The sequence below is a fragment of the Dreissena polymorpha genome, chromosome 5, assembly GCF_020536995.1.
Source record: "Dreissena polymorpha isolate Duluth1 chromosome 5, UMN_Dpol_1.0, whole genome shotgun sequence".
NCBI lineage: Eukaryota > Metazoa > Mollusca > Bivalvia > Myida > Dreissenidae > Dreissena > Dreissena polymorpha.
Genome location: NC_068359.1, coordinates 24,896,095 through 24,909,130, shown reverse-complemented (window position 1 = coordinate 24,909,130; position 13,036 = coordinate 24,896,095). Strand labels below are relative to the sequence as shown.

The 13,036-nt window shown below is 37.8% G+C and overlaps 1 protein-coding gene across 1 annotated transcript in view; it reads right to left on the bottom strand.

Annotated features, from left to right (window-relative positions):
- Positions 1 to 980: 980 nt before the first annotated feature.
- LOC127831107 (uncharacterized) overlaps positions 981 to 13,036 on the bottom strand; it is a 12,839-nt gene continuing 783 nt past the window's right edge. The window contains exons 2-4 of the mRNA XM_052356098.1: positions 12,700 to 12,812; positions 2,214 to 2,391; positions 981 to 1,535 (exon numbers count right to left, since the gene is read on the bottom strand). Coding sequence (XP_052212058.1) covers positions 1,132 to 1,535; positions 2,214 to 2,391; positions 12,700 to 12,812 — 695 coding nt within the window. The 3' untranslated portion in view covers positions 981 to 1,131. The remainder of the gene's footprint in view (positions 1,536 to 2,213; positions 2,392 to 12,699; positions 12,813 to 13,036) is intronic.

Sequence of the window (13,036 nt, the reverse complement as noted above, 5' to 3'; positions counted from 1 at the left end):
ATTAATATTCCATCATCTTACGTGTATTGCATTATTATATATCTTACGAGAAAAAAAAATGGTTTTGAAATAATAATAGAAAAAGAATAATCCTATCCAGAAATTCGTCGTCACGAATAGCGGTTAATCATCAAACAGTAAAAAGTAGTAACTATAAAACATAAGTTGCAAATCACGAATATTTGTTAATACAAAAAAATGGAACCAAAATATATTAAAATAATGAAATTAATTGACTTAACTTATAATGTTCATGGCTTTAGAGTCTCTTCATTCGTCTTGAGCAAATGCGACCACCAGGTAATATCTGGAGGTTATTGGTTAAACCGACCAGGCCTTGGAGCATGTCATTCTGGCAAAAACGTTATTTTCAATTCCGGGTTATTTTTATTCTAATTCTGTGCTTATCTTTGAAATATACCAAATTGTGTTTTCTGTGCCACCTTTCAGATTCAAGTATCAACACAGTGATATTTCAATATATAAAGGACACCAAGTTATACCCAGAGGAGGTCTTCTCAGAACACTCTTCTATCATAGATATTTGACAGTTTTGAATTAACGGAGAATAAATTTACATTTGTTATTGTGGGGTCCACTTTTAAGACATTTTCCCGCCTTTTCTTTTCATAAGATTATGCAAACCTAGTCTTCTTTCGCCAAATGCAATACAAAGATATGTCATGCAACTTTTAAGATCCCATTCGTCCAAAGTACCGTCTGAAAACAGTGAGATTTCCACAAAAGGAATTTTCTTTAAATTAAAGCACTCCAAACGTTCATCTTTCACATAAGTAACCACTGCAATGCTGCGATTACACATAGGATAAAGGAAATAACGACAAAAGGCATGGGAAGAAATATCCTGTTTATAATAAATGATAAAAACGTAAACTATAATTAGAATGGATGTTTGGCGGGGGGGGGGGGGGGGGGGGCAAACCGCACATCAAAAACAACAATAGTACAACAGTGCTGATTCTTTCTTTTATTACGGATTATTATTACGTGCTTGCAAATGCCGTTGTGTGTTAATATCACGCGTTGATTAATATGCAGCAACTATCTAATCCATGCGTTGGTTTTGCAAATGCATTGTCGTTTATCCCAATACTGTTTGGCCTACCAAGACTACCCCCATACTGGTTGGCCAACCAAGACTGGAGTTCCTTGGCTCGAGCCCTGTCCCCTGTCAAAGTTCTCCTCAATAAGAACTCGTCTACTTCCGCGGTCGTGACTCTCTTGACCGGAAGGAATAACGGCAGGGGATATGGCTACGGGTTGTTGAAACGGATACATCGGTTGCTGAGGGTAATACGGTGGAAATCCCCCGGAAGTCGGATAAAAGCCTCCTCCACCTACTACGGGCGTGCCTTGCACGAATCCACCGCTTCCGTATGGATACGCCGGTACATAGCCGCCGTTAAATCCACCGATTTGTCCGCCAAAGCCCCGGCCGCGTCCCATGATGCCGGTGATTCCCCGTGTTATAGCCGCCGCGCCTATTCCTGCCGCCGCTACACCGAGTAACGCTCCTGAAAAGAACGCACAATGTGCATATAACTACAATGATCCGTTAAGAAACGTTAAGATCACTCGTTTTAAATTGTAGGCCTCTGGAGTACAAAAACGAGCACGCGATAAAAACAAATATGTGAAATCACAACAAAGGAAACCACGATATGAGGATGCGAGAAAGTAATATCACGTTGCGTGATCCTGAAATTAATATCGCGATCATGAATCGTACTCTAGCGAGTGTGCATTGCGTTCTCTCTGTTGTTTAATCAGAGGCCGAACATACGAAAACATGAATCACAAGCATTATGCCGTTTTCTCTTCTGGCTATTTCTTTACCACTCATACTCGAATTTATAATGCCTACATGCAGATAAAACCAGAACAGAGTGCGAGTAATTCGAGTAATTCGCAGTCTGTTCAGATTTTATGCTGTTTGCTACTCATCAGCACCCTAGGGTTGGACATTAAGCCTTTAAAACTTGACCACAGTAATAAAAGTCTTAAATTTAAATTGATTTTCCAAGGGATTACAAAGTTACGTATCTGATTGGTAAATGGCTATGCTTATTTCGCCGTCAATGACTCGAATCCGTTGGCTCCGCATAAAAGGCGATTGCCCTACCGAGTGTGTTAACCGACCCGCTTACACAGCTAAACACCATTCCCGCATAAGTTCGGTCCATATTACTTACCTAGTCCGTTCCCGAGACCGTCTCCTCCACCCCCTCCGCCACGCCCACCTCTCCTCCTGCCGCTGTAGCCATAGTCATCATGGTGGTAGTCGCCCTGTGACAGGCACGGCTCCAGTAGCTCCACTACCAGACACGCGCTAAGGATCAGTGAAACTTGCTTTAGGTTCATAACGTCCACCTGAAGGTGAAAAAAAAACACTAATATATAATTCAAACTAGAAATGGCGCGGCAGAGGCCGACGCGTATCCCCACGCCGCATGTTTGACCCAAGGGCGCCCCAGGGTTGGAGATGGGTCCATGCATAGTTGAGATTGACCGTATTGTCATAAGAGATGTTCTTAATCAATTTGAAGTAAATCGGTGTAGAAATGAATAAATTAATGTAAAATAACCTAAAAAAATGAGTGAAAATCTCTGACCCGGCCCCATCCCAACCCCCATAACTTTTGACAGAGGGGTCAAATCAAAATTCCAAATAGTGCACTGTCGCACATATGCTCATAGCTACCATGTGTGTAAGTATCAAGGTTCTAGTGCAAATAGTGTAGGACGAGATAGTGGCCAGGACGGATGAACGGACGGACAGACGGCGGAGATAAGTCGAAGGTCAAGGTCACAGGGGGTCAAAAAGTGTATGAGCATGGAAAGGTCTTGTCCAGATACACATGCGTACCAAATATGAAAGCAATATCTGCATGGACACAGACGTTATGAGCTTTTTTGAATCGCGGTCGCAGATTTCGAAACCTGAACGCGGACCCAAGTTCAAAAATTTCATGCGCATGGAAAGGTTTTATCCAGATACATATGAGTACAAAATATGAAAGCAATATATGAAGGAACACAGTCGGTATGAGCGTTTTTTTCGAATCGCGGTCGCAGATTTCGAAACCTAAACGCTGACCTCAAGTTCAAGGTCAAGGTCACAGAGGTCAAACATTTTATGCGCATGGAAAGGTGTTGTCCAGATACACATTCATACCAAATATGAAAGCAATATCTGAAGGGACAAAGTAGTTATGAGCCTTTTTTTATCGCGGTCGCAGATTTGGAAATCTGAACGTTGACCTAAAGTTCAAGGTCAATGTCACAGGGGTAAAACAAGCAATATCTGAAGGGACACAGTAGTTATGAGCCTTTTTCGAATCACGGACGCAGATTACAAAACCTGAAAGCTGACCTTAAGTTCAATATCAAGATTACAGGGGTAAAAAATTGTATGCGCATGGAAAGGTGTTGTTAAGATACACATGCATACCAAATATGAAAGCAATATCTGAAAGGACACAGTAGTTATGAGCCTTTTTCGAATCGCGGTCGCAGGGATTTCTCTGACCCGGCCCCACCCCAACCCCCATAACTTTTGACCCACGGGTCATATCAAAATTCCGTCGCCGTCACCGTTGCACATATGCTCATAACTACCATGTGTGTAAGTTTCAAGGTTCCATTGCTAATAGTGTAGGAGGAAATAGTGGCCAGGACGGACGGACGGACAGACGGCGGAGATAACCACATTATCCCCACTTTTTCTCCGAAAAGAGTGGGAATAACAGCACTTGTGCACTATCGAACAACACGTAAACTGGTGGGGTATGTAAACATAAAAATCATCGAAAATATAAAGAGACATATATGACTGTTGTATTTCAGTGAGTTGATCGCATGAGATGATTGTGTGATGTTATGGCCACGGGCCCGTTCACTTATCCTAATTCATTACAAAATAGATTTGAAAGGCAATATACGAGTAATTTGGGTTTCATGCTTTTGTTAGAATGTGTTAATTGTTGTCAGTCAGTGAGTTAAAATTTAATTTTATGTTATTGTATTATTTTAAGGTGATAACCATCTTTGATTGGTGTATTTTACTTCGTTGAGTTTTCCACATAATCAAACGTAGATTTTGAAAAAACTATGATTCAAAGTAAACTTAATTTCGAGAAAAATGTAGTCAACATTAGATATTAACAAAAACAAACACGGCTCTGTATGCACGAGTAGCAACTTTCTTGCGCCTTTCAAACGCCTTGCACGTAGTAATAACGATATGAATGATTGTGTAAGTATATTGATACATATGTACGGTGCTTTATTGACCTAAACCTATGCTCACATTTAAACAGCCGACACTTTAAAAAGACTATTTTTTTCAAACAGTAAAAAATGTTTTTGTTCTCTGGTACTGAACTTTACCTGTTCCATTATAATACATTATGTTAGAACACTATGTTTTATACATGTATATAAATATGCTCCACAATACGGTTTTGTTTAAAAAATAGTATTGGTGTTTTTGAATGTGACCAAAAGAACCCTCACAAAGTGAGTATCGAACCTACGATCTATCAGTCGCTAAGCGAACACCATACCTGCGTATTGGTTAAACATGTCGAATGAATGGGCGAGATCAAAAGGTAACGCTATTGTTATTACACAGTATACCTGTATGTTGAAAACCACTTCTATGGTAAGAATAGGTAGATATATGACAAACTAATGGTCAATGACAAAAACCTGTACAGTTTTCATCAATAAAACATTCTGTATGTCTGTCTGTCTGCCCTTTGTATAAAAATACGTAAAGTGAAATGCTTAATGAAATTTATGTTGTCCCAAAACAACTAATCAAGGTAAGTTCAATTGACAAATAATAATCGATTATCACATCCGTTTAGTCAACGCGTCATCGAATACAATGAGTTAGTAAACACTATCGGTGTGATTGATGAGAGCAATTAAACCAAGTTTGGTGAATTAATTACTTTGGGGATAATAGACTGACTTGTAACGCATGTTTTATAATGCCCTTGCTAATATTTATACGTTCGCGTCTTATCTGCCATACATTTAAGAGGCCCCTAAAACTGTGTCTGTTTACATCAACATCTCAACAAACAGTGTCGGCCAAACTTATTTTTCAACTTTAAAAAAGTCTATGTCCAGCGTCGAAAAGGATGTTTCATACAAGAAATGTTCCTCATATCTTTAAAACACTTCTTTTATTATATTAGAAAGATGCTTTTAATTTAATATGATTAGATTTAGTGATGATTGAAAACTGCCCCCAGAAAACTAAACAAAAGTTTAGGATCGGCAACGGCTATTTAAGTCAATCTTCTTTGTTTAAACTAAACAGTGTGGTATGCCAAATGTTTCTGGCCTAGACACGGTGTAGAAGCATATCGGTCGCCTTTCTGTCAAAATGCTGCCTATCCTTTCATTCTTCGCTCCCTATGTCATAAATAAGAAGAAAATGGATGCTAGGAATTCACAAAACGGGTAAGAAAATATAAAATTAAAACCCGTAAACATTTTGACAGAAAGGCGACCGATATGCTTCTACAACGTGCTAGATATAATGTTCGTGGCGGTATATGAATAACGATAGACATGAACACGAAGAGGCAACTCATACAAATATAAAACCGATATATTCTAAAGTATTGTAATTTGGAACCAAAAAATACTTTTTCTTTCTTTTTGACAACCATAACATACAACATAAATGTTAATCTTATATATTAAACAGATTCGATTCAAAGCACAATATTGCTATCACCCCAAGTAGAAACTCAGTAACGCAATCACTTGACGAATTATTTCAAACGGGTTAAATTTGAATCAAAATCTCACCTGCTTAAATGCTCTTTTCCTTTAGAAATAGAAATCAAAATGCTAGTTGTGTAAGTTGTATACACTATTAAATACTACGAATATACAACCATAGCATAGTAAATGATGATGATCGTTTCGAAATGTTTTCAAGCTATTTTTACTCCTTATAACACATTAAAATATCGTGCTTCGGCCAGGCAAAGTAAATGCTAAGTTTCGATGGATCCCTAATAACCGGCAGTGAACGAGAAAGTAAGAACGTATTAATGAACACACAGTTTGGTTAATATCCTATGGCTGGTAGAAATTCAGTTTAACTGGCAAAGCAAGAAATAAGTAATTGACGATAATTTTCAATGACCACGAGGTTCACTGTAAAGAAATTGTTGTCTTCTTCTTCAGAACGATATATAACCGTTTTTCGACGGCTGACCGACTTGTTCAGAGACTGGAAATGTCACGACCATTTAAAACGTAACTCATTTCCGAGAACATTAAAATACATTAATAGCATGCTGTGCGTTGAATATCAGATCGTACAGGGACATATACTGGTAGTGTAATGATGCAATAACACAAAAGGACGACTAAATATAACAATAATAGATAACCAATGAAATGAAAATTCCATTTCAGATCCTGTGTCGATGTTTCATTCAACTTTCAACTCCCGTTGTCATGGAATAATTAATTGTATGAAAAATTGTTTATGTAACAGTAATTTGTCTTACCACGTTTCGTGGAACAGTGATAATTCTTATCATTTTTTCGTGGAACAGCAATTCGTCTTATCATGTTTCATAGAACATTCGTTTGTCGTATAATGTATCAAGGGAATATTGATTTGTCTATTGTTTGTTTATGGTACAGCGATTTGTCTAATCAAGTGTACATTCTGTTCGCGGAACAATTATATATCCCTAAATGACTTGTGTTATTTGAAAACATGTATGTTTGTGTGTTCACGGAACAGTTATGTCACATGTATGATTTTTTGTTCATTGAACAGTGATATTTCATGGATGATTGTGTGCTCATGGAGCAGTGATGTATGATTTTGTTTCACGAAGCAGTGCTGTCTCACGTATGAGTGTGTGTTCATGGAACAGAGATGCCACATATATGATTGTGTGTTCATGAATCGGATATCTGTCTCATGTCTGAATTTGTATTTTAAAACACTGATATGTTAACTCGCACTGTTTGACTGTATGTTCATGAAACAGTCATCATTCAACTGTTTGAATTTGTGTGTCCATGCATTCGTAATATCTATGCTTTAAACTCACATCGGACATATCATCAACTATTTGTCTGTATCGCCTATTGTTATAAACAAAGGACAGTGACGTTGTAACTCTTCAAACGTTTTTGTTTTGAGGCCTGTTTGAATGATCGGTCGTGACTTCGTGCACTTACGTTGTTAAAAAGTAAAGGCTTGACAGTTATCCGGTGAAGCAATGAGAACATGCCGCTAAACAACCAGTGGTACTAAGAATTGATGAATGATGAGACCATATGACAAATTAGCCTCTGGAATGACTGTAATTAATAAGGCTATCTATCGATAAGAGCAGAATAGTGAAATTGGTTGCTCGTATGTACGCAAGTGCCAACTAAACACACGTGAATGAGAAGTTGTACTTATGATTTAAGTACCGTTTCTTTTGTAAATAAATAAGTAGTTTTTTACTACTTGGAACTTCCAATAAACTATCCCATTTAGTAGTTTAAACTGCAAATATTGATTCAAACTCCTATCTTTTATCATGAACAAATAACAACGCGTTGTATAGGTCCGGTATTAAAAGTTCAAATGGAATTGATTATTATCCTTAACAATGTCAAGAGACCGATAAGGGTCCGTGTATATACCGTCTTTTCCTTTTTCGTTTTGACTTTCGACACAACGAAACATGAGAATTAACGCATTTTAGTTTATATTCCTATTTTCTAATAACCGAAACAAAAACAAAGTACAAAAACAACATTCACTTCTTTATATCGTTTTTCGTTGTACTAATTATAAAACAAAATATCAAATGTATTTCCCTCTTTAAATTTAATTTCAATCTTCATATGACGAAAATCAATTATTAAAACTTGGTCCCGTTTACAGTTCTTGGTTTGATATTACGGTTTACAACAAAACGAAATATGAGTGACGCTGTTCGAAGATCTATAAAAAACATTTTTATTTATAGATCTTTGCTCTGTGCTGCTGTATGGCAAGCGGTTCGACGCATTATCCCAAGAAACTAGGTTTCTCATGAGAACCTAGGTTCTCAAAATGAGAACCCAGGTTCTCGCTTGAAGATTGCACATGGCTTCAAGAACCCAAGTTTTCAAATGAGAACCTAGGTTTTCATGAGAACCTAGGTCCTCATGAGAACCTAGGTTCTCATGAGAAACCTAGTTTCTTGCGGTTCGACGCATTATCCCAAGAAACTAGGTTTCATAAGAACCTATGTTCTCATTTGAAAACCTAGGTTCTCATGAGAACCAATGTTCTCATTTGAAAACCTACCGGTAGGTTCTCATGATAACATAGGTTCTCGCTTGAAGATTACACATGGCTTCAAGAACCCAAGTTTTCAAATGAGAACCTAGGTTTTCATGAGAACCTAGTTTCTCATTTGAAAACCTAGGTTCGCATGAGAACCTAGATTCTCAGAAGGAGAACCTAGGTTCTCGCTTGAAGATTGCACATGGCTTTAAGAACCCAAGTTTTCAAATGAGTACCTAGGTTTTCATGAGAACCTAGGTTCTGAGAACCTAGGTTCTCATGAGAAACCTAGTTTCTTGGGATTATGCGTCGAACCGCTTGCAATACTGCTGTCTTGGGGAGTTTACTTGTTCATGGCTATTGCGCGTACTTTTTTCCCTAACATAAGAATAAATCACTTTCTTCGATCAGCATGGCTTCTTACGAGCATTTTTGGGGAGGAAAAGTCGCGCCGTAAGGGAAAAAGACGTGGATATTTTCAGTTGTTTTTCCAAATAATGTATATTTCCAAATTGAAATGGTCATAATCTGACATCTAATTGTTTCCCAACGTACCGGTATTTCATGTCGATCCAACCGAATTGATAGGGCTATAGTAAGTCTCTTATAAATGACACTTCTTTTTCGTTGCCCCTATACTATGCAAATTCAGTACTAATTTTAGTCCTATAATCAGTGAGAGGTCCTTTCATTTTAAGAGCTGTAATACCCCCTCCCCTGAGTCCCGTATTCCAATTATTATTACCCCTTAGACCCGAATGATGTTTTAAGAAGCTCAAAAATCGGCGGCGGCGGCGGCTGCTAAAATGTCCCCTTTGTTTTATTTTTAACATCACCGTACATAATAGAATGTTAAAATGTATTAGTACTGCCAATATTGATAGAAAGAACAGGACAAAAGAAGAATAAATAAGAAGTTGTTTGAATCTTATGAAATGGTTAAGTGCAAGGTTTCTAATACATATTTTCTAATTCGTTCGATTAAGTTCAAATACATGTTACATTTCACAACTGAACTGTGATATGTCTAGTGTTTTAGCTCTGAAAGAGTTGTAACCAAACACCTTATAAGAAACTGTTTTGCGCCTGAAATAATTATATATAATATTATTAATAATATTAATAAATGTACCTATTTAATAACTAATTAAACAACATATTTAATGTTCCGGAAAGAACGCTCAATATAAAGTTAATGATAACAAAATATTTACCTTCAAATGATATTATAACGCCGCTAAAAAATTGACTTTAAACGTTACGTTTCATAAAGAAGGCGAATAGCATGCGTCACGCCTATAGAAACTACTTGCACGCGTTGAAACGTTCCGTTTTAGACCCATGTTGTCTCCTAAAATGTTCCGGAAAGAACGCTCAATATAAAGTTAATGATAACAAAATATTTACCTTCAAATGATATTATAACGCCGCTAAAAAATTGACTTTAAACGTTACGTTTCATAAAGAAGGCGAATAGCATGCGTCACGCCTATAGAAACTACTTGCACGCGTTGAAACGTTCCGTTTTAGACCCATGTTGTCTCCTAAAATGGAATTCGAATACCAATATAGAAAAGCTTTTATATCTGTAACTATACGTGTATGATTTTCCGAGAGAAACGCGCCTAAAAGCAAGTGTTGGCTTGCGTGATCTGTTAAAGTGCATGCAAAAGTCGAAAAATATATTATTTTATTCCTTTTATACACATCCAGTTCATGAAAACAGTAATTCGAAAAGTGGAAAAAACGTACCTAAAACCGTTATTCATGAACTGAAATTATTTGTAACAATGTCATAGTTGTAACTGATATGGTATTTTAAATAATGGACTTTAATAAGCGTTTATTTTTAAATTGTTATAATGTAATGGTCCTGTAATATAATGTTACTAGATCTATTTTTTTCCCATTAGAGTAGCCAACAATAGCTGTCCTAAGACTCGACTTTTTTTCGTCTATAATTGTCTACATGTAAGTATTAAACAATGATGAGATCTAATACCTCTGATACACCGACTCCGTTCGAAGTACGTTCTGAAAAATGTGACTAAACGGGCACGAACTGTGTGAGAACGGAGTGATCGTAGTAGCAACGTGTTACGAACTGTCTTCGAACTTTGTGGACGCCCTGGAACGGGTTTGAACGGAAGATGTGTTTCAGAACTTTGAGCCAACTCAAAATTTTCTTCCGATCATCCCGTTCTACAATTAAACGTAGTAACAACGTACTGAAAACGGAATGGACGTACTTAGAACGGATAGGTCGTACAAAGGTCGGGTTAGGAACGTGCCAGAACGTAGTGCGATCGGACCGAAATTACCTTTACGATGCCACACCGATCGAGTACGTTTCTAATCCGTCCAATCCGTTCTCAGACAGACCGACCCCGTCCGCACTACGTCTCAAGTACGATGTTGTTTCGTGTAAATAAATGGAGACCAACAGATAAGTTCTTACAACGTTTGCAACACGTTCTATAAGTTCTCAGTTAGTTCTTAGTACGTTGTACTCGTTTTAAGGAGTTCGCAGTAGGTTCCAAGTACGTTGCGCTCATTCAATGCAGTTGTTACAACGTTCAAACCGTAAATACAATACGTTCAGACAATGTGCATATACTTAGAGGTCGTTGTCTCAAAATTCATAATTTGTGATATTAAGTTGAAACATCGACAATCTTGGAGCTGTTAATGTGTTAAATGTTGGCTTCGTGGAATTTATGTTAGAAGCAGAGCAGCAATATAATGTTTTTGGGCCGAGAAAGTAGGCGTATACGACACAGAACTTGTTGGGTGAGAAATTGGTTAAAACCAGAGAGCAAAAATAGCCGTAGGCCATTATCATCAGCTGATGGAAGAGCTCCGCTTAAACGACCAAGAGTCCTTTTTACAACTTCTTAAAAATCACTCCACAAATGTTTCATAATCGCAGATCCATCATCTGACGCTACCAGAGACACAGCGCGCTCCTTTTAATTTTTAGGTTTGGCATATTCAGGATTTTCAATACCTGCTGCATTTTCTTGACGTTTTTCAGTTGAGATATTGATTTGTGTTTGTTTAATTGCGGCAGCCTTTTGCAGCACTGTCAATTTGGAGGAATTATTTCTTGGAGGCATTACAAATGTACGTCTGGTCGGCTCAAAGCGGGAAACATAAATGGGAACTGGCATGAACGTATTCGGTTTTATAATCGCCGTGCAGAACGTGGCTGCACCTACGTCCTAAACGTACTAAGAACGTAGTAGGACGGAGTGATAATTGCCTTTGAACGAGTTACCTCTGCACAACGAATAAAGAAGAACGTGATCGAACTGGTAGAAGGACGGGCTCGGTCTGACTGGAAACGGTATACCAACAGGGACAATGGGAAAATTGACCCGATTTGAACTGGAAAAGGATAGGAGGGGATAAGAACGAGCTGCACGTAGCGCGAACGGTGTATGAACGTCATTCAATCATATTGTAGATCTTTTTCTGACCAAAACAACACGTTCAAGCAAGTTCACATCCCGTTCTGCATTTTCTTCAGAACGAGGTCGAACTGTCTAAGAACGTGCTTGGTGTATGGGCTCCTTAAGGTAGAACACTGCGCATAAAGATCAAACCTGACTTATTTCTCCAAAACAGCGGATCGCCCCTCGGGTTTCGTATACCGTTTTATTAATTCAAGAACGGTACATGGAAACATGCACTGTGTTTCAATTTTCATAAATTGATTTTGTATACTAGTAATTAAAATTGAAACGAAATATGAATAGGGAAATAAGATTTGTGTTTTGTTTTGTTATCAGTACACAGAAAAACGTTACAAAGGAATCAACTTTGTTTTTTGTTCTGGGTATAAGAAAATCGAAATATGAACTAATATACATTTATATTTGTGTTTCGTTGTGTCGAATGCAAAATGTAAATGGAAAAGACGGTATATACACGGACCGATAAGGGACCACGGTTTGTGTTTTTGTAGGATAACGCGACAGTACATGGATGATTACGCGACAGTAAGTGGATGATATCGCGACAATACGTGTGTGAAAACGCGGCACTACGTCGATGATATGGCGAATATAAGTGAACGATAACGCGACAGTACGTGGATGATATCGCGAAAATACGTGGATAATATCACGACAGTGCGCGGACGATAACGGGACCGTTCGTGGAGGACGTTAGTTTTAAAACGAATGATGGCAAGTTTGATAATATTTTTAATGGTAATGAACTCATATTACACGTAGTATCTTTTTTAACATTTTTACAGATCATTTCCTTTGTGCTATCCCCAAATTTCGCGTAATACATTGTTGTTACTCAGATTACAGTAAATGAAATAATTTATGGAGACTGACTCGAATACATACCAATGCTGGCCCATCTATTTCTTGTAAAAAGCACATCAATGTTGCTGACTGTCCACGAAGGATTTGAATCTTGGTGACCGAAACGCCGGCAACAATAGTCAGGACACCCAGAACTAAGCGGTGGAAAATGTTGGAAGTATAAATGAAGCAAAACCACTGACATGGTTAATAAAACAGTTCTTTCGTGTCAGCAACGTATATTCCGCAGCTATATATAATACGCTTTGACGCCAATACTGTTTACCTTTCGAGGTATCATTCTTCGTGTGGCAATAAGGACACTTTAGAAACGCTATCAGTAGAGAATTGTCTGTTTACACCGACTTGTCTTTTATTA